This window comes from Mustela lutreola, chromosome 4 (genome assembly GCF_030435805.1).
Source record: "Mustela lutreola isolate mMusLut2 chromosome 4, mMusLut2.pri, whole genome shotgun sequence".
In the NCBI taxonomy this organism is placed as follows: Eukaryota; Metazoa; Chordata; class Mammalia; order Carnivora; family Mustelidae; genus Mustela; species Mustela lutreola.
This window is the reverse complement of record NC_081293.1, coordinates 30575291-30598236: the sequence shown is the minus strand read 5'-3', so window position 1 is coordinate 30598236 and position 22946 is coordinate 30575291. Positions and strand designations below refer to the sequence as shown.

The 22946-nt window shown below is 41.5% G+C and overlaps 1 protein-coding gene across 2 annotated transcripts in view; it reads right to left on the bottom strand.

The window, feature by feature from the left end:
• ARHGAP19 (Rho GTPase activating protein 19) overlaps positions 1–14397 on the bottom strand; it is a 65047-nt gene extending 50650 nt beyond the window's left edge. For both annotated transcript variants that reach the window (XM_059169309.1, XM_059169310.1), the window contains exon 1: positions 14318–14397. In XM_059169309.1, the coding sequence (XP_059025292.1) occupies positions 14318–14373 (56 nt within the window). In that variant the 5' untranslated portion in view covers positions 14374–14397. The remainder of the gene's footprint in view (positions 1–14317) is intronic.
• Positions 14398–22946: the final 8549 nt, after the last annotated feature.

The following is a 22946-nucleotide window of genomic DNA, read 5'->3' as shown; positions in this document are numbered from 1 at the left end:
CTTTTGGCTGACTGCTACCAAAATGCTACTGCATACCCACAAAACTAAATGTTTCCTCCCTAGTGAATTGCTTAACTCGATTTGTTCTCCAAGAACCACAACCTTGGCAACATCTATCAAAATAGGAGCTATATTTAAAGCTGTCTAAATCTGACTTACCACCCTAAGAGAAGTATGCACTCTCTTACTACTTTTTCAACCCTCTGGCTCTGAAACATGGCTTTCATTGTGTTGCTTTCTGGGAGAGCTGTTAATAAAAATACATATAAATATTAAAGAAGTTATTATTCTTCCTTTTTCTAAATATGTCATATATATATATATATATATATATATACACACACATATATATAAAATTTAAACTGTTATCATTAAAGTTGTATATAGAGAGAAAGGATAAAACAGGTCCCATGTGCAAAAGCTGGTAGAATTTCTAAGTAACAGAAACAGTTCAAGGTTGATTAGTATCACAAGATTTCTGGAAATTATACCCAATTTCTTATACAAAAGTTTTGAAACATTTACATTCTAAGGGCTGCCCTTTGAGTAGTTGTCCACGGTTTTGTAATTAGGATATCTTATCTCTAATTTAGACTCCAAAAGTCTGCAAAAGCATATCTGACCCCTATATTTGATCTCAAACTCATTTCAAAGTACTTAATTTCAAGGCAACTTAATCTGAATTAAACTAGTTAGAAATTAAAGAATTCCTGATTGCTTATCTTTTCTTAAATTATTTTATTAACATAAAATGTATTATTGATGGCTTATCTTCTTAACCTTAACATTTTTTGGAAACCTGACCTAAGATTTTGTCCTATGGAATGACAACACAATGTCCTCAGTCAAGTGAGTGAATTATACTTCCTCCAAGTATCAATAACACAAATTTATTGTTATCTATTTACTTGTCAATTTTTATCCTTTTGGGTGTCAAGAGAATTGGTATTAGTTCTTTTTTCTTTTTAAAATTGTATTTATTTATTTGACAGAGACATAGAGAGAGAGCACAAGTAGGCAGAGAGGCAGGCGGAGGGAGAGGGAGCCCGATGTGGCGCTCAATCCCAGGACCCTAGGATCATGACCTGAACAGAAAGAAGGCAGCCGCTTAACGGACTAAGCCACCCAGGTGTCCCGAATTGGTGTTAATTCTGTTACCATCATCTCTCTTAATTTTTCTCCTTCAGGCAAGCGTACAATAAGAAAGTTTATTTGTATTTATTTGTATTAGAAAAATAACATCTTGAACCTGGGTGGCTCAGTCCTTAAGCTTCTGCCTTTGGCTCAGGTCATGATCCTAGAGTCCTGGTATCAAGCCCCACATCAGGCTCCCTGCTCAGTGGGAAACCTGCTTCTCTCTCTCCCACTCCCCCTGCTTGTGTTGCCTCCCTCACTATCTCTACCAAATAAACAAACAAAATCTTTAAAAAAAAAAAAAAAAAGAAAGAAAGAAAGAAAGAGAAAAAAGAGAAAAATAACATCAAAATTCCCTATTTGGAGAAATTTCTATAAAATGCTTTGTTGACAATACAGTATCTCTCTTATTATTACCTAAAACAACTTTTACCTAAAAGTTGTTTACCACTCAGAAAAGTATAGTCCAAACTTCAAAAAGTTGTTTACCACTCAGAAAAGTATAGTCCAAACTTCAGAAGACTCTTTCCCAACAGACTTTAAATGACACGAGCCTCAGAAATACACAAAGTATTTCTATGTATGATCAGATTAGGTTCCAAAAGACTACGTCTAAATCGTTTGTTCCAAAGTCCAGAGTCATCCTATCCAAGAGAGATAGCAAGTACTTTTGCTCTGGCACGTGACATTCATCTCTCACACAACTTCTTTTTTTTTTTTTTTTTTTTTAAAGATTTTATTTATTTATTTGACAGAGAGAGATCACAAGTAGGCAGAGAGGCAGGCAGAGAGAGAGAGAGGAGGAAACAGGCTCCCTGCTAAGCAGAGAGCCCGATGCGGGACTTGATCCCAGGACCCTGAGATCATGACCTGAGCCGAAGGCAGCGGCCTAACCCACTGAGCCACCCAGGCGCCCTCTCACACAACTTCTTAAAAAGAGCTTCTATTACCTAAGTCAGTAGTCATAAGTCTCTTCATCAACTAACATAAGAATGTGAAATCACAGTTACTCAGGTGTCATTTAAAATCAAACTAACCACGACCTACTGAGTGCTTTGTACTTTTATGAAATTCTAAGGTATAGGTACAAGAATCTAAGCTAGTTGCTGGTCTCCGGAAGCTTAAAATTCACCAAGCTTTTATTCTTTTTTTTTTTCCCCACTATCTCTAGATAGCCAAGATACAAGTAGCCAGCTGCAGGTACAATTAGCACATGAGCACCTAGGAAGCCCAATGAGATAACTTTGAAAATTAGGAAACAATTTTTATTTTATTGCATTTGCATACACACACACACACATTAGCCTTTGAAACATCACTATTTTTTTTAAAGATTTTATTTATTTATTTGACAGAGATCACAAGTAGGCAGAGAGAAAGGCAGAGAGAAGGAAGCAGGCTCCCTGCTAAGCAGAGAGTCCGAAGCGGGGCTCGATCCCAGGACCCCAGGATCATGACCTGAGCCGAAGGCAGAGGTTTTAACCCACTGAGCCACCCAGGTGCCCTGAAGCATCACTGTTTTAAAGAAATCTTAGGGCAACTGCTAAAAATCCTTTGAAATTGGAAGTGTTTATGAGACTTTTTCCTCTGTAGTTAGTCTTAAGCAACCTCCACTTTGGGGAAACACAATATACATTCCCATTCAGTCTAAATGATACCAACTGTTGAGATGATGTAATGTTGAAAAGATGGAGTTCTAATATATGAGATTTTTTTTTTTTAAGATTTTATTTATTTGAGAGAGAGCATGGGGAGGAGGAGCACAGGGGGGAGTGCAGAGGGAGAAGCAGACTCCCTGCTGAGCTGGGAGCCAGGGGACATGGGGGCTTGATCCTAGGACCCTAAAATCATGACCTGAGTCGAAGGCAGACACAACCAACTGAGCCATACAGGCACCCTAATATATGAGATTTTATGGTTCAGGTCTCAATCCTTTATCAAGTATGTAATACTTTTGAAATTTTTTGAAGTATTTCAAAAAATATTTTTTTTAATTTAAACATTCTAACATCTTTTTAACACTTCTATTTCTCAACATCTAAAAAGAATGTATTGTGCTGGTTAAAATCTTTACGCTGCCTCTGCCTTTGGCTCAGGCCATGATCTCGGGGTCCTGGGATCCAGGCATCAGGCTCTCAAGCTCTCTGCTCAGCAGGGAGCCTGCTTCCCCCACCCCACCCCCACTTCTCTGCCTACTTGTGATCTGTCTGTAAATAAATAAATAAAATCTTTAAAAACAAAAAACTTTACACTTTAATAAAATTTAGGCTTTATCCTCTGTACAATCTTAATATACATACCCTGTATTTAAATAGTCAATAAAATCGTTAACACACTGATATAAGTATATGTTTAATCCTGTAATTGTATTCAGCATGAAAACAAAACAAGTGAAGAACTTTTTAATTATATTATCCCAGTGTCTTTAGGTTAATTTCTAAATTAATGTGTTTCTTCCCTCCCAAAAGGTATAATTAAAATACATCTAGCAAATGTAGCTCTCATTATTGCATGCAATTATAAATTTAATATTAATAACTATGTGATTCTATATTTCACTCATGAATTTTTCTTTTTATTGTTACTGATAGAACCCAGCTAAGACACTTTATGTCTATTCAGATGACTTATTATCTTAAAGCTGTCAAATCATGTTTTACTTCTTTATTAAGACACATCTCAGAAACTTGGACAAAGATCAACCAAACCATTCTAATTTTATATGGGAAAAAATAAGAACAAAAAAAGAAAATTGGAATCCTATAATCAGGAACATTTTTAAAGTGGATATAGCTTTATGTGATATCTTGGACATTTACTGTTAAATTGGGAAAGGTTTATTTGTTATGGTTTGGCTCAGATTATTGTAGGTTTTTTTAAATGTTTATTTTTGAGAGAGAGTGAAAGAGAGAGAGTAACTGAGCAGGAGCAAGGGGAGGAGCAGAGGGAATCTCAAACAGACTCTCCACCAACTGGGGAACCCAAGAGAGAGAGTAACTGAGCAGGAGCAAAGGGAGGGGCAGAGGGAATCTCAAACAGACTCTCCACCAACTGGGGAACCCAAGGTGGGGCTCGATCTCCCAACCCCAAGATCATGACCTAAGCCAAAATCAAGAGTTGGACCCTCAACCAACCCAGGTGCCCTTATTACTGTGTTTCTGTAATCTGAGTCCCAAGAAATTAGTTTTATGCTATATAATACACTATATAATTTTATATTATATTATATATAATATAATCAAGAAATTTGATTTATTTGAAACTGATCTATATGCCTTTAAAGGAAACATCTCTTTTCCATACTTGTGTATATAAGCAATATTTTAGTTAAAAAACCCAAAGGGTTAATACTTCAGCACAGCTAAATTCAGCAGCGAGGTGACCGATTTTTCTGTGGTTCTATTTCATTCTTGCAGTAATAAAACACTGGTGTCTAGCTTTCAGGTAATAATTCAGCTTGACAGGTGCCTGGGTGGCTCAGTGGGTTAAGCCGCTGCCTTCGGCTCAGGTCATGTTCTCAGGGTCCTGGGATCAAGTCCCGCATCGCACTCTCTGCTCAGCAGGGATCCTGCTTCCCTTCCTCTCTCTCTCTTTGCCTGCCTCTCTGCCTAGTTGTGATCTCTGTCAAATAAATAAATAAAATCTTTAAAAAAAAAAAAAAATGTCAGCTGCTAGGATAGAGCCGAGCCCCTCTGGTGGTTTTGGTTATTCTGCCTCCCTTCCTCCTTCTTGGGAAATCTCTGTTCTCTGAGATCACTTCTTTTTTTTTTTTTTTAAGATTTTACTTATTTATTTGACAGATAGAGGTCACAAGTAGGCAGAGAGGCGGGCAGAGAGAGAAGGGGAAGCAGGCTCCCCACTGAGCAGAAAGCCCGATGTGGGGCTTGATCCCAGGACCCTGGTATCATGACCGGAGGCAAAGGCAAAGGCTTTAACTCACTGAGCCACCCAGGCGCCCCTCTAAGAGATCACTTCTTGCTGGGCTCATTCTCACCCCTGCCTCCAAAGTCTGCCCCATGGCTGTGGCAGGCAGCCTCTACTAGAAAGTCACCCTCTCTCTCCTTTTTTAATTTTTGTCTGATCTCCTGCGCTTCTCCCTGCTGTATCATTTTTCCAACGCTTCTCAGTTTTTCATAAGCCAGTCTTGGTTTTCCTTACAGATGTGAACTTCTGTTCAGCCAAATGCACCAATCGCAGCATATGGCATGCAGCCTTTCTTTGGTTCTTCAGCTCAACTCATTTCAGCAATTTCAGCAATTTTCATTGTTCTACATTATTCAAAAATTCTTTTTAAAAATAGCAAAACCATCCCGTGCAGCTGAGTAGCTCAGTCCATTAAGCATCTGCCTTCAGCTCAGGTCACGATCTCAGGGTTCTAGGATCAAGCGGCTGGAGCACAGCATTGGGCTCCCTACTCTGCCGGGAGTCAGCTTCTCACCTCTCTCTCTCTGTTCCTCCCATGCTCATGCTCTTGAGCTCGCACTCTCTCACTAATAAATAAATAAAAGCTTTTTTTTTTTTTTAATAGCAAGTAACTGTCGTTGATGTTAAATCTAAATTCAGGACAAAAGGGTATTACTCTGATAATTATAAAAACTACACTTGTTCCAAAGATTCAGCCACAATACCTAGTCCTAGAACAAAACCCCCCCAAAATTACTGTACATTAGACCCTGGCAGAAATGCAGTAACTCTTTTGAAGTTATATATATTTCAAGATCATTACAAACACCAATTTCTAAAACCTCATATAACTACATATCAGAAGTTCCAGGTAAAAAGGGAAATGTGAAACTAGCTTGCTCAAAGACACACACTGCTTTCATAGAGAGGAAAGTATCTATAAACAACATACCCTCTGGGATCTTCGCAAGTTTGAAAATGCCAAGATGGATAAGGTAATACTAAGTACTTAAAATACCAGCATGCCTCAAAAAAATAAAATACACATGAACAATAGTTATTAGGTTAAATATAACTTAACAGTCTTACCCCAGGTTCTTTAATCCGGGAAACAGTTATTCTATTTGGAAAGCATATAGGCTTTTACAAACTTACATGCAAATAAGTGTGTCATTGCATATTTAACTACCAATCATTTTCTCGTCCTCACTGACTTGTTCCTGCCCCTCTTCCTCCATTCAGATCCTACACACTATCTCCCATACTTGTCTATAAGAGGCTTAGGAAGTGCTGCAGCAAGGGAAGCACAGAACTGGAGGGAGAGGATTCTCCACATGTGCCAGTTACGGATTTAAGGTCTCTCACCCATCCTTGCCTACTCTGCAAAAATGGAGCTGGAGCCTTTAAATACATTTCCTTTTCCAGTTGGCACAATGTTGAGCATTATTAACAAAGAACACTGGAGACACACTGCAGGAGGAAGAACGTTTCCCTTTCTGGTTCCAGGGCACTCCGCTGGGCAAGCTCCTGCAGTAGGCAAGCTCTGCCAGCACCCAGTCCCCACAGCAAGGGCAGCATCTCTTGATAGCCTCCTGCAGTCTACAGCTCTCAGCAGCATCCATAAACCAGTAACTTCCCTCCAAGACACCTCCCTATGAACGGCTTTCCCCAGTACCCTCAAGGGTGGATTTCTAGTAGGTTCTATAAGATTAATTTCCAACAGGGGCGCCTGGGTGGCTCAGTGGTTAAGCCGCTGCCTTCGGCTCAGGTCATAATCTCAGGGTCCTGGGATCGAGTCCCGCATCGGGCTCTCTGCTCAGCAGGGAGCCTTGCTTCCTCCTCTCTCTTTCTCTCTGCCTGCCTCTCTGCCTACTTGTGATTTCTCTCTGTCAAATAAATAAATAAGATCTTAAAAAAAAAAAAAAAAGAGGGACGCCTGGGTGGCTCAGTTGGTTAAGCAGCTGCCTTCGGCTCAGGTCATGATCCCGGCGTCCTGGGATCGAGTCCCACATCGGGCTCCTTGCTCCACAGGGAGCCTGCTTCTCTTCCTTCCACTCTGTCTACCTGTGCTCGCTCTCGCTCACTCTCTCTCTGACAAAATGAATAAATGGGGTCTTTAAAAAAAAAAAAAAAAAAAAAAAAGATTAATTTCCAACAAATTCTACCACAGCAATTTTCTGCCATTCAGTGTGATAAACAGCCATGCCTTAAACAAGGTCTGGACCTCTTCCTTGTACATTCTACTTCAGCCCTTAGGATTATAGTAGATTCTTTTTTTAAACCAAGGTATAATTAGCAAATAAAACTGCAAGATATTTAAGGTATATAGCATGATGAGTTTGATATATATACAAGCTAATTGTGATTATCTACTGTTTATATAATCTTTAGAGATTCTTTTCTTTGTTCAAATTACTGTATAATTTCTGTGTCCTAGTTGAACCCTGACTGATACACCAAGTAAAACTAGCAAACCAACAGCACAAAAGAGATGGACTCTGGCATTTCTAGAAACAACCTATACTAAAAGATGGTTAATAAAAGTATGGTTAAGGGGGCTCAGGCAAGGTAACCAGAGAGTATCTTCAAGAAGAAAATGCTGATTTGGGGCACCTGGGTGGCTCAGTGGGTTAAAGCCTCTGCCTTCGGCTCAGCTCACAATCCCAGGATCCTGGAATCCAGTCTCACATGGGGCTCTCTGCTTAGCAGGGAGCCTGCTTCCCTTCCTCTCTCTCTGCCTGCCTCTCTCCCTACTTGGGATCTCTGTTTGTCAAACAAATAAATAAATAAATAAAATCTTTAAAAAGGGGGGGGGGGCGCCTGGGTGGCTCAGTGGGTTAAGCCGCTGCCTTTGGCTCAGGTCATGATCTCAGGGTCCTGGGATCGAGCCCCGCATCGGGCTCTCTGCTCAGCAGGGAGCCTGCTTCCCTCTCTCTCTCTCTGCCTGCCTCTCCATCTACTTGTGATTTCTCTCTGTTAAAATAAATAAATAAAATCTTAAAAAATAATAATAAATAAATAAATAAATAAAGGGAAGAAAATGCTGATTTAAAAAAGAAAAGAAAAAGCAATAATCTAACCAACTGTAATATGTCCCTCCCAAAGATAAAATGGGACAAGCTAAGGGGCACTTGGGTGGCTCAGTTTGTTAAGCATCTGCCTTCAGCTCAGCTCGTGATCTCAGGGTCCTGGAATCAGCCAATTGAGCCCCAAATGGGCTCCCCACTCATTGGGGAGTCTGCTTCTCCCTGTCCCTCTGCCCCTCCCTCCAACCCCTCTCTCTCACAAATAAAAGCTTAAAAAAAATGAAGCAAGCTCATATACGTACCTTGTATATTCTTCATGCAAATTACCAAGTTTGCATTTATCAGTTGGCTTCTTGTGAACCCAAATGGAGTTAGTCTCCTCAAACCCATCTAATGAAGAAAATAGGGTCTCGACTTGAGATAACAAGAAAAAGACTGCAACTCTCTGATAACCTTCCTCACAACCAACCAGCAACCTCCATCTTTAACATTTGTTAATTTCACAAATGCTACCAAAGGTTAGAAGCAGTGCTCGCTTCGGCAGCACATATACTAAAAAGGTTAGAAGCAAAGAAAAGTAAGCCACTTACTGGTTTATGAGGATTAATTTCAAAGATTTTTAAATTTATTTTTGCGAGAGATTGAGAGAGAGAGATCTAGCATGAGCAGGAGGGGGTAGGCAGAGAGAGCAGCAGACTTCCCTTGGGCAGGGAGCTGGACATAGGACTAGATCCCAGACCCCAGGATCATGACCTGAGCCAAAAGCAGACACAACCAACTGAGCCACTCAGGCGCCTGAATTTTAAAATTCTATTCTTCGTCCCCTTTTTTTGCCAACACTGGCCCTGTCTATAAGTATAATGATCAAATTCTCTAAGCCAGGTAACTGATAAAAATATCAAATAAAATTACTCAGATTCAAGAAAGACCACTGAAGAATCTATTCAAGATTACCCTTCAGATAGGATTTGACAGCACAAATACGAAACTGGATTCATATATTTTAAATCATGTTTACCCACTTATGCACGTAAGAACAGGCAAGTCTTCCTAAGATCAGTAAATATTCCATCTATCACTTTTCTTGAAGGGCCACACTGCTGTCTTATTAGAGAAAGAACACTTTAATTTAAAAAATCTTCAGGAAATTATATGTTTAGTAACCAATATTTCATATCTAAGGTGTATGTAAATTAGTAGAATATAAGATCCTTTTCCCATCTATAGGCACCTCCCTAATCCTCCAAAACCACTTGCAAAATGGGATGCAAGCATCCAAAAGTCTGTTCCTAAGCTTCCTGATGTTCCTAAGTTCCAGAAGCAGGCTTGGGCCCCAAAACTTTGACACCGCTGACACAAGAATGACAACTTATGACAAATGTTATCACTACCACAGCTTGCTTTGCTTCCCTACAACCCTGTACATTCCCCTTTGCTTTTCCTGGTTCACAGCAGGTTTCTTTTTTCCCTGTGAATATTGAGGTTAAATAGCCTGTGACTCAGGGCACCTTGATGGCTCAGTGGGTTGGGCCTCTGCCTTCAGCTCAGGTCATGATCTCAGGGTCCTAGATGGAGACCCAAATCGGGCTCTCTGCTCAGCGGGAGTCTGCTTCCCCCCATCTCTGCTTACTTGTGATTTCTCTCTCTCTCTGTCAAATAAATAAATAAATAATCTTAAAAAAAAAAAAAAAAAGGCCTGTGACTCTTTGTCATCAATTTTCCCTCTTCATCTAATAATAGTTAGCACTTTCTTTATATATCTTTTCAATTCAAAAAGTACCCTACTGCCAATTATGTAGGGAGGTGGCTTTAATTCCTTCCTGCTTTATTTTCTTATGATTTTTAATTTAATTTAAAAAAATTTTTATTATGTTAGTCACCATACAGTACATTAGTTTTTGATGTACTGTTCCATGATTCATTGCTTGCATATAACACCCAGTGCTCCATGCAATCTGTGCTCTTCTATACTCATCACCAGGCTCACCCATCCCCCCACCGCCCTTCCCTCCAAAACCTTCAGTTTGTTATTGAGTCCATAGCTTCTCATGATTCACCTCCTACCCCAATTTCTCCCCCTTCATTTTTCCCTTCCTTCTAAAGTCCTCCATGCTATCCCTTATGATCCACAAATAAGTGAAACCATATAATAATTTACTTTCTCTGTTTGATTTATTCCACTTAGCATAATCTCCTCCAGTCTCATCCATGTTGAGGCAAAAGTTGGATATGCATTCTTTGTGATGGCTGAGTAATATTCCATTGTGTGTATGGACTACATCTTCCTTATCCATTCATCTGTTGAAGGGCATCTTGGCTCCTTCCACTTTGGCTTTTTCTCTCTTTGGCCTTTGAAAGTTTTAACTATTTTTATATTGCTATTGGTAAAGTGGATAGCTTCTATTTGTGGATTCCCCCTTAGAACTGTCCACTTAAGAGTAACTTGAAGGTATAATTAAAGTTAGTAAAATTTTAAAGCATTATTCTACCTGATAAAGACCAGAAACAAAGGGGAAAAGGTGTTTACCATCAACAGGTCAAAAGAGAAAATTCTTTACAGGCAGAGCAAATTTTTTTTTTTACACAATTTATTTACTTATTTGAGAGAGAGAGAACACACAAGCAGGAAGGTCAAGGAAAGGAAGAGAAAATCTCAGATAGACCCCACACTGAGTATGGAGCCATACTCAGGTTCATGACCCTGAAATCATAACCTCAGCGGAAACCAAGACACATAACCAACTACGCCACCCAAGCACCCCCAGAGCAACTTTTTCTTATTTAATTTGATTAAAATTTAAAGCATTGCTAATTATTAGGAACAGGCTTAAAATAATGATGAAGAAATAGAAAGCTAGTTATTCTTTATGGAATGAATACAAGGTGCCACACCATCAATAGAACATTAGAAATATCTTCAGAGAAAAAAAATAATATGTATGGTATTTATCACCACAAGGAGTATTTTATGTCTTAGAGAGGACTACTATTCATTCAGTATTGACCATCTACACAAAACTAAGCATTGGGAATATGTAATAAAAATATACGTGTGTCCTGCCCTCAAAAACCTTACAGAAATCCAAATTCTCTTTTACAACATGAAATTAATAAAAGAGTTTCAAATTCAGATAAGATTCTGTGGATACCTGTTGATCACATAACTAATACTAGCAATTAAAATTTAAATTCTGGGGCGCCTGGATGGCTCAGTGGGTTAAAGCCTCTGCCTTCGGCTCAGGTCATGATCCCAGGATACTGGGATCAAGTCCCGCATCGGGCTCTCTGTTCAGCAGGGAGCCTGCTTCCTCCTCTCTCTGCCTGCCTCTCTGCCTACTTGTGATCTGTCAAATAAATAAATCTTTTTTAAAAAATAAATAAATAAAATAAAATTTAAATTCACTTGGCAACATCGTTGAAAGAAATTCAAACTACTCCTGCTATACAATAATGTTTGGTGTTCTATCTTCTTATCACAATTCAAGATTTTAGAGCAGGATGAGAGATGAGCTGATCGAATTTAACAATCACCTCTAGAGTTTCCAAGCAAAAATGATCATTTATAGGCACCTCTAAGGTATCAACACATTCAAACATTCTATCCCAGCTAGGGAAGGAATCCAGTGGCCCCTCATAAACCCAGCTTCCCAAGACTTGGAATCTCCCATTCAAGACAGAGGGTACCAAGGGACACCAAACCAAAGGGTCTGCACTTTACACTGAGACAATGTAAATAAGCTCACTCTACTAAATTCTCTTATATGTAACCAGTTAAGACATGTACGATCTCAAGAGTGTGGCCAGATCACCTGGAAATTCTTTCTAGGAAAAGCTACATTTTGCTGTGCCTGTAAAAATTATGATTTCCTAAACTACAGATCTATTCTGTTCTTTACTTCTACCAAGAAAAAGAAAATCTATCATGTACTGAATGGTTATTACCTGCTAGGCTCAGTGCTACACACTTTAAAAAGACTGTCTAGGGGTGCCTGGGTGGCTCAGAGGGTTAAAACCTCTGCCTTCGGCTCAGGTCATGATCCCAAGGTCCTGGGATGGAGCCCCATATCAGACTCTCTGCTCAGCAGGGAGCCTGCTTCCTCCTCTCTCTCTGCCTGCCTCTCTGCCTACCCTCTGCCTAGTTGTGATCTCTGTCAAATAAATAAATAAATAAAATCTTAAAAAAAAAAAAAGAAGAAGATGATGATGATGACTAATTTAATCCTGACATTCTCCAGAGTAGACATCTAATGTCCATTTATAGGTAAAGAAATTGAAGCACAGAGAGGTTTAAAAATTGGCCTGAGTATTTTATTCTTTTTGGTGCTATTGTAAATGGAATTGTTTTCCTAATTTCCTTTTCAGGGGCGCCTGGATGGCTCAGTGGGTTGAGCCGCTGCCTTCGGCTCAGGTCGTGATCTCAGGGTCCTGGGATGGAGTCCCGCATCGGGCTCTCTGCTCAGCAGGGAGCCTGCTTCCCTCTCTCTCTCTCTCTGCCTGCCTCTCCATCTACTTGTGATTTCTCTCTGTCAAATAAATAAATAAAATCTTTAAAAAAATAAAATAAAATAAAATAAACCCTAATTTCCTTTTCAGACAGCTCATTGTTAGTATGCAGAAATGCAACTGATTTTTGCACGTTGATTTTGTATCTTGCAACTTTACAAAATGTGTTTATTATTTCTAACAGTCTTTAGTCTTTAGGGTTTACTATATATAAGATCATGTTGTCTGCAAACAGGAACAATTTTAGTTCTTCTTTTCCAATTTTGAAGCCTTTTTAATCCCTTTTCTTGCCTAGGTGCTCTGGCTAGGACTATCTGCCTCATTCCTTATCACAGTGGGTTATTATTACCTCACACCTGTCAGGATGGCTATTATCAAAACAAAAACAAAAACAAAAGACAAGTGTTGGTGAGGATGTAAAGAAAATGTAACCTCTATACTGTTGATAGGAACAAAAAATGATGCAACTGCTAGGATAAATAGTAAGCAGGTTCCTCAAAAATATCAAAATAGAATTAACTGTATGATCTAGCAATCCTGCTTCTGTGTATTTAACCAGAAGTACTGCAATCAGGATCTCAAAGAATTGCTAGCACTCTCATGTTTCCTGAGGCACAATTAATAATCACCAAGATTATTCATGTCCATGGCAGAAAAATGCAATAGCAAAATGCGGTATATACATAGAACGGAATATTACTCAGCTTTTAAAAGAAAACTCTGCAACAGGTGACAACATGGGTGAACGTTACAGACATTATGCTAAGTGACATAAGCCAGTTACAGGAAGACAAATGATTTCAATTACATATATGAGGTATCCACTGACATGAGATTATCTAAAATAGCCAAATTCATAGAATGAAAGAGTGGAATGCTGGTTGCCAGGGGCCATAATAGAGGGAATGGGGAGTTACTAATTAATTGGCATAAAGTTCTAGTTAAGCAAGATAAGCTCTTGAGATACGATGTACATTGTACCTACACTCAACAGTACTATCTTGCACACTTAAAAAATGTGCTATGAGGGTAGACCTCATGTTAAGTATTCTATATATATATATACATATGTATATATATATATATATAGTGTTTTTTTGTTGTTTTTTTGTTTTTTGGGTTTTTTTTTTTTTTTTTTTTTTGACAGACAGGGATCACAAGTAGACAGCGAAGCAGGGAAGCAGGCTCCCTGCTGAGCAGAGAGCCCCATGCGGGACTCAATCCCAGGACCCTCAGATCATGACCTGAGCAGAAGACAGAGGCGTAACCCACTGAGCCACCCAGGCGCCCCTCATGTTAAATATTCTAAAGCACGGTAAAATCGGTCCAAGAACTCAAATCCGCTTCTAACGGACACTCCCTTGCTCCTACTTTAACACAATAAACTGCCTCGAAGCAGATTAGAATGTACTAAGAGGACTCTCTCCCAGCAATGTGTGACGTTAGGGAATTCGCTTAACAGCTCTGAACATGAGTTTCCTCACCACCAAAATAAGTCTCTGCGCAAACACAACTGGTCGGTCTGCAGTCTTGGCTACCCGCCGACCTCGCAAGAGCATCCGCGGGACCAAGAGGAGGTCACGCTGGATCTCAGCTCCTGAGCCAGACCGCAGGCATGAAGGGGCGAAACGCTGTAGGAGAAAAGAAAGCCTCGTCCCGCTGGGTCACTATGACCCAAAGGAAAAGCGTCAGTAAGTACGACCAGCCCACGGCCTCGTTTCCTAGGTAGCTGGACCAAGAACTGGGCTCACCTCGGGCGGGAATCACTGGCTGGCACCTCCCCTTCACCCTGCGCCTCAGTCGCCATCTTAGTCAGCAAACTTCTCTCACCGCCCCTATCTCCGGCCCCGCCCCCGCGCATTTGGATTGGCTAAGGAGTTCCCCCTCTTCAGTGCGATTGGATGACTAAACAGTTTCATGATATTATTGGTTTATTCAAATAGCTAACGGTCATTGGTCACCCCCAGCCCGGGCGGAAAAGGGTTGGGGACCAGACCCAGCCCCGAGGCTTCTGGGAGTTGTAGTTTCATGTTTCGATGAGACTTTCCGATTCCACCCACTTTTTTTTAACTTTCTGGTCAGAAATCCCCAGCCTACGCTCAAATTAAGTCTGGATGTGAACTCTCAGAATCACAGAACTGTCGAATCTGAAATTGACTTTAAGAACAACGTTCTAGGGGCTCCTGGGTGGCTCAATGGGTTAAAGCCTCTGCCTTCGGCTCGGGTCATGATCCCAGGATCTTGGGATCCAGTCCGGCATCGGGCTCTCTGCTCAGCGGGGAGCCCGCTTCCTCCTCTCTCTCTGCCTGCCTCTCTGCCTCCTTGTGATTTCTGTCTGTCAAATAAATAAATCTTAAAAAGAAGAAGAAGAACAGCGCTCTAAAATGTAAGATTCATTTTCTGTCTGGACACAGAATATATCTAGAAGAGTAGGTACGCCGGGGCAATCAAGAAGTACTTGACTATCACGTTTAGCTCACATCCAGCCGCACAGCTTAGCGGTGGGTCACTTAGGCTTCTTTCTACACGCGCCCTTCCGGCTACCCAGAGAACCCATAGGCTTTGCCTCTATGATCTGAAACAAGGAACGAACAGCACCATAACCTTGTCCCTGAATGAGCTTTAATGCTCAATGGTAGAAATAGTCGTAATTATGCTTGTCCTGGGATCAAGCCCAGTATCAGGCTCCCTGCTCAGCCAGGAGCCTCCTCCTCTCTCTCCAGCTCCCTTGAGCTTGTGTTCCCTCTCTTGCTGTCTCTCTCTGTCAAATAAATAATTTTTTTTAATTATGTAGTTGTTTATGTGACTATTTATTTCATGTGAGGGTTCCCAGCTAGATTTCCTACCACTCTTGGGTGGAGACGACCTCTATTTTGCTCCCCATGGCTTGTGGCTCATAGTAACCTTTTCAATAAATAGTTTTTGAACAAACGAGTAAACAAGTCCTCAGATTATAGGATCCAAAATAAAAGTTGATTCACGGGGCGCCTGGGTGGCTCAGTGGGTTAAGCCGCTGCCTTCGACTCAGGTCATGATCTCAGGGTCCTGGGATCGAGTCCCGCATCGGGCTCTCTGCTCAGCAGGGAGCTTGCTTCCTTCTCTCTCTCTCTCTCTCTCTCTCTGCCTGCCTCTCAGTGTACTTGTGATTTCTCTCTGTCAAATAAATAAATAAAATCTTTAAAAAAAAAAAAAGTTGATTCACGTGTTCTAATAGATTATTTCAGTCGATGAATTTATATTAAAAGTTTGAAGAAGGTGTCAAAATAAAATTGCTTTATGTTTATTCTGTGTTTTATGTTTAACAGAGTTTCTTTGAGCAAATAAATACATGAAAAGTAACACAAAATTCAACAAACATGTATCAGTGAGATTATTCATTGAACCCAAGACACTCTTGGGAAATCCAGGCTGCATATTTGGTGTATATTTACAAAGCAAGGAACACAAGACTCAAATTCTGCAAAGCATTTCTCCAAAGTATGAACAAGTTTTTGTCCCAGCCTCCTGATACTCCACATCAACTGACTGACTGACTGACTGGATTGAACTGATGCTTTCACACAGAAGAAATGTCCAAAACTTTAAAGTATTACTGCTACAGGGCACCTGGGTGGCTCAGTGGGTTAAAGCCTCTGCCTTCAGCTCAGGTCATGGTCCCACATCGGGCTCTCTCCTCGGCTGGGAGCCTACTTCCCCTCTCTCTCTGCCTACCTCTCTGCTTACTTGTGATCTCTATCTGTCAAATAAATAAATAATCTTAAAGTATTACTGCTACGTCCAAGTAGAATACCACACAACGCTATTTTTGGTTTACCTGTTTGGATGAAAAAAATTTTTTTAAAGATTTATTTATTTATTTGACAGAGAGAGATCACGAGTAGACAGAGAGGCAGGCAGAGAGAGAGAGAGAGAGAGAGAGAAGCAGGCTCCCCACCGAGTAGAGAGCCCGATGCGGGACTCCATCCCAGGACCCCGAGATCATGACCTGAGCCAAAGGCAGCGGCTTAACCCACTGAGCCACCCAAGCGCCCCTTGGATGACATTTTTATACAAAGTCCTTAATGTCTGGAGAAATGTTGTCCTGTAGTTAAGAGCAGTAAGCCTACTTTCAAATCCTAGCTCCATTACTTCTAACTGTGTGACCAACAATTTAACTTTGATTCCTTTTCCTCCTCTGTAATATAAGGATGATAATAATTCTCAGAGCAGTATTGTGAAGATTGAAACGAGATAATCTCTGAAACGCTGCTTACCTGCACAGTGTCTGGCACGTATTGAAACTAGATACATAGTTGGGCGCCTGGGTGGCTCGGTGGGTTGAGCCGCTGCCTTCGGCTCGGGTCATGATCTCGGGGTCCTGGGATCGAGTCCCGCGTCGGGCTCTCTGCTCGGCGGGGAGCCTGCTTCCTCCTCTCTCTGCCTGCCTCTCTGCTTACTTGTGATTTCTCTCTGTCAAATAAATAAATAAAATCTTTAAAAAAAAAAAAAAAAAAAAAAAAAAACTAGATACATAGTCAAGGTAATGTGATAAATGCTAAGAATGCTAAACTCCCTTCTCAGATAACATTTCTATCTCCATTGCTGCATGATAAGGACCATACTTTACACTTATAGTTACAGCTTAATCAGTTACGCTGGAGGAACGAAAACCAACTATTCGGAAAACCAACTATTCCGCTGTGACTTCTGATGAAAAGCAAGTATTGTTGCTGAGTACTGTAAAAGTACTCCCCAGCCAGCAAGACTGCCCTGTTTCTGCAAGGATGTCCTGGCCCCCCTGAAATCTCACTCCATCGAGGTACTACTGCTGGCCAGCCTCGTGATAAGCATGGCTGTCCAGCAGGTATTCATGAAAAGTTCAGAAAGTCATCTTGTTTCCAACAGTCTGGCTGAACAAAAGGTCACAGGATAGTGGCCCCAGTCCTCAAGGAGTTACAGACTCAGAGATAAAATGAATATACATAAATCACATAAAACAGAAGGCAGATTAGAATTACCAAGAACGAAATAGTAAAGCAGAGAAAAGACTTCTAGGAATTCAGAAGTACGAAGAAGGGAAGAAGGCCAAGGCTCCAAAGGATGGTTTATGATCCCGGGCATGGATTAGAATCTACCCCAAATGTCATTGCACATCAATCTATCTACCCCCAATGAACTTCAAACACCTTTTGCATTGTTTAATTACACAAATAACACGTGAAGATGCTTCCCTTGCAAATAAATAAGTAAATAATACAGACAAAAGCTCCCTTGTCAACCATCCCTACATTCTAGTCCTTCCTCTAAGAAAATGCCATTTTCAGTTTAACATGTGTCCTTTCAAGGGCACTTGGGTGGCTCAGTGGGTTAAAGTCTCTGCCTTCGGCTTGGGTAGTGATCCCAGGGTCCTGGGACCAAGCCCCACATCAGGCTCTCTTCTCTGTGGGGAGCCTGCTTCCTCCTCTCTCTCTCTGCCTGCCTCTCTGCCTACTAGTGATCTCTGTCAAATAAATAAATAAAATCTTTGAAAAAAAAATAATATGTGTCCTTCCAGATCATTCTCTATTATAGTACATTCCTTCAAAAAATATTTACTGAATGCTACTATGTGCCAGGCACTGTTCTAGGCCTGGAAATAGAGATGTGAACAATGCATTTGTTCAAGCAAAGAATTGAGGCATTTCTTTCCTTTTCTTATTTTCCCGTTAATCTTTTTTTTTTTTTTTTTAGAAATCTCAACACTCAACATGAAGCTTGAATTCATGACCCCAAGATTAAGAGTCACAGGCTCTACCAACTGAGCCAGTCAGGCACCCTTTAATTTTTAGATACATGGTGATATATTGTACATATTATCTTTGTAGGAGTATCTCAGAGATCTATGTCAGTTACACTTTTGAACTGCTATGTTTGCCGTATAATGCTCTGCCATCACCCTTTTGAACTGCTGTGTAGCATTCCACCTTATAGATGCTCCCCAGTTTACTTAAACCACCTCCTCCAGACATAAATTCGGTTTACATCAATCTGGATTGTAAGCACTGGAAGCTGACTTCGGCTAACATAACAGAAACTGGATTTGTTGGAAGGGTACTGGGGTAAGAGCTGGTGGAAAGGAAGGGGCCTGGGGAGCCAAAAACCCAGCCAAGGTCACACCATTCAGTACCACTTGACTCAGCACAGTGACCCCTCCACTGATTTCCCAGCTACGCTCGGATCTCCGTATCACTCCAGGGAGAGGAAGAGTCATAAGTGAAAACATCTGATTGGCTGGACCACAGTCACCTGCCTCCATCCTTTTGCATGGAGGAAAGCCCTGTCTCCCACCAAAGTTCTCCCAGTGGGGAATTACCCACAAAAGGTGGGGGGGAATCATAAGACAAACGTGTGCTACACATTTCTTGCTTCCTGGGACACCTGTTTATTGTGGGCTGGGGCAAAGTTTAACCAGTCATTCTCCTTCAGACACACTGGAGACTAACACTTACATTATTCCATATGCAAGGGGAAAAAAGCTACCTGCAGCTTTGCTGTAGAATCCCCTTCAAGACTGGCCATAGGGTGAGTGGAAGAGGGAATTCAATGAGGTGAAGAGAAGAGCAACCCATTCTGTGCAGCTAAAAGCGACCCAGGTCAGGGCTGGAACCGTAGGGGAAGAACCCCGGAGGTCATTTTCCCCAGCCGGGATAACAAGCTGGGAAACAGTCAGGTCACAGGCAAAAAAGGCTGGTGGAGAAAAACACTGGAAGCACACTCAGTCACAGAACGTTCGTGATTGGATTCACCATCAGTCAGGCACTGAGCTCAGCGTTGAGCACTGAGCCATGAATCCTACCTCTGAAAGCTCAGACTGGTGCTATGGGGCACTGGGGCCAGGCTTCCTGGGCATTGAGAGAGGCAAGGAACACACTCTCTGAAAGCCTGAAAATACAGGAAGTAGCCGGGCCCGGCGCAGGGAATGGATTTGAGGGAGGCTTGAGGGGGTTCTGAGTCTTGCAAGGTGAGCTGAAAGTCCTAAACACTGGCCCAATCATTTTGGGGTTTTTGTTTTGTTTTTTGTTTTTTTTTTTTAAGATTTTATTTATTTATTTGACAGAGAGCGAGATCACAAGTAGTCAGAGAAGCAGGCAGAGAGAGAGGGGGAAGCAGGTTCCCCACTGAGCAGAGAGCCCGATGCGGGGCTCGATCCCAGGACCCTGAGATCACACTACTGGAGCTGAAAGCAGAGGCTTAACCCACTGAACCACCCAGGCGCCCCAGCACCGCCAAATCATTTTGAATTGGAATGTTTCTGGCCCTCTAATCAAAAACACTCAGGCCTCAGGTCTGGAGGCCCCAGGTGCTGATGGTAAGTTTCGAAGCAGTAACATGTATGTGACATTCAGGAATGGGCAGGTTCATTGTGAACTCACTGTGTGGGGTGTTATCTCCGCAGTCATGTGAGCTGAAGCCTGAACGGATCCTTTTTTCTGCCACTACAGCCCATTCTCATGGAGATGGTTTTGATATGGAGAGAAGTTTTGCACATTAAGCCTATACAGCTATTAGGAGGCAGGGTGATGGTCAGAAAAGGCTCCAAGCCTTCCCCAACCTATTTCTTCTCTAGACAGGAGCCTTCAGAGTCAGCTTCCAAGATCCACCCATTCAAAATCAGGAAGTAAAGGAAATTGTCCTTTAGCCCCCTGTAGGCCTGTATAGTCATCCCCACCCATATGACCCATCTTCTTTCAAGGATGTAAGAAGAAAGGATTCCCTTGTTCATTCATTCTTTCATTTACACACACTTCAGTGTGAATTAAGCCCAAGGGTACTTCATTTGGAACATGTGAATGTAAAAGACCACTTCTAATTGTAAGATAAAAGGGTTCTTGCACAGTTAAAATAACTTCACACAGTCATTTGGATTAGGAAACATGAAAACCTTCTGGGGACTCAGTTGTGTCTCAGACTGCCATGGCTGCATTTCTAGATTTGTTTTCAGATGGCTTGGTTAGTTTTGGCTTACCCCTCTAGACTGTAAGCTCTGTGAGTTAAGGACTACATTTGGTTTTGCTATATGTTGAACTATACGTAGAAGGAATAAAGGATCAAATCAATCAATGAAATCAAGGAAGTAATAAATGAAACAATGAGGTTTCTCAGGCCTTATGGAAAAACTACATCCTGCCAATACTGAATGTATAGGTTTTTATTTTGATGTACCCAGCATCTCTTAAGGGGTCCTCTGTTTCCCTAGGTTTGACTGACCCTATTTCTGGCTATAAGGTGAGCAAGAAGTCAGGCTTGGCCAATCAGAGGACTCTAACCTCTAGACTTAAGAGTCTTACAGTCTAGACCAGCCCAAGTAACTACTGAAATGAAGAATGCTATAAGAGCCCCATTGAGGGAACTGAATGGGATGGGAGAGCAGAGGGCAGAGGAACCACGACCTACTGGGGAGAGCAGAGACAGCTTCATGAAGGAGCCTCATGGACTGAGCAAGACTTAAATGGCTGGAGATGTGGGAGAAGGCATTCTTTGCACAAAGAACTGGACCAAACATGGGAGAGAGGAATATATCGGATGTGTTTGGAAGTCGGCAAGGGCCCAGTCCAATAGCACCATGGGGGTGAAGAAGAAAAGAATGTTATAAGAGTGGTTCAGGGCCAGGTCTCTGAGAGCTCTGGATACCATGTTAAGGAGCTGAAGGTTTTACTCAGGAGCCCATGTGGACATATTCAGAGTGGGAGTGGTGAGTCACCTGAGAAGGGTTGGGCATTAGGAAATTCATCTTCCAGAAGAGTGGATTAAAGGGAAAGTGGCTAGGGTCCAGACACAAGTTGCTCGAGCTCAGCCAAAGAAACATGAAGGACGTCGGCAATGGAACCAGAAATAGGGCATGACTACTGGCATAGGCACTGAAGGCCTTGGGGAATAAGAGCGAGGCTGAGTTAAAGGACCAGATTGCAGCGCTTGGGTAACAGCCTTTGGATAGTGGTTTGAGAAGGGCAGGTTTTTGGCATCATCCAAAACTGAATCCTGGTTCTTGCGCCGGTATGATCTTGGGCAAGTTTTCTTATCGGCCTTGATTTTCTTATCCATAAAAAGGATAAAACCAAACTCAGAGGTTATTGGAAGACTAAAGGAAATAATATCTGTAAAGCACTTTTTGGTATTGCTAAGAGGTATTAAGTTTCTTTTGGGGGTAATGCAAATGTTCTTAAGTTAGATTATGGTAATGGCTGCACAACTCCGGAAATAAACTAAAAGCTACTTAACTATACAACTGAAATGGTAAATTTTATGGTATGTAAATTAGATCTCAATAAAACTGTTACAAAGAATAATCAGTATGTGGCAGCTGCAATTATGATCTATTTCAGCTCCTGATCAGAGTACTTCTTATAGGCCTGCCTCACTGGAATTGCTCTCCAAACCACCTCTGTAGATTTTCCTGTTGTTGTTGTTTTAGAGAGAGAACAAACAATGGGGAAGGAGCAGAAGGAGAGGGAGAGAGAGAATCTCAAGCAGTTCCAATACAGCGCTTGATCTCAGGACCCTGAGATCATGACCTCAGCCAAAATCAAGAGTTGGACGCTTAACTAACTGAGCCATTCAGGTGGCCTCCTGCAGATTTTCTGATTATAGCTGCATTATCTTTAAAAAGTATCTGGGTGGTATCAACAAAGGAGAATGTTATTTCTTCCTCACATAAAAAAGATCCAGAGGTAGGCAGTCTAGAACTGACTTTATGTCTTTTTTTTTTTTTTTAAGATTTTATTTATTTATTTGACACAGAGAGACACAGCAAGAAAGGAAACAGAAGCAGGGGAAGTGGGTGAGGGAGAAGCAGGCTTTCCTCTGAGCAGGGAGCCAGATACAGGGCTCAATCCTAGGACCCTGGGATCATGACCTGAGCCAAAAGCAGCTGCTTAACGAAGACTGAGCCACCCAGATGCCCCATCCTTTGTCTTCAGAAATTGTTTGGGATTCCTTCAAATGCACTGCTCTCACATGGTTCAGTATGGCTGCTGGAGCTCCAGCTATCACATCCACGTTCCAGGCAACAAGATGAAATGAAAAAAGAAAGGTTTGCCCCCGCTCCTACTAGAGAGACTTCTGACATATCTCACTGGCCAGAACTGAATCACGTGGCTCCATCTAGCTGCCAGAGAAGCTGAAAATTGTCATTTGGGGGCTCTGGTGCTGCTGCAATGTGGGGCTCATTGAGGGGAGAGTGGTACTGGGAAGTGAGCAACAGCTTCTATCTAACGAAGGGAGGCAGAATACAAAGATGATAGATAGATAGATAGATAGATAGATAGATGAATGACAGATAGATCTTTGAAAAGAATAAATATTGCATAGTTTGCCTCCAGGGAGGGAGGCTGAAGACAGGGATGGGGCTGGACTTTTCACTTG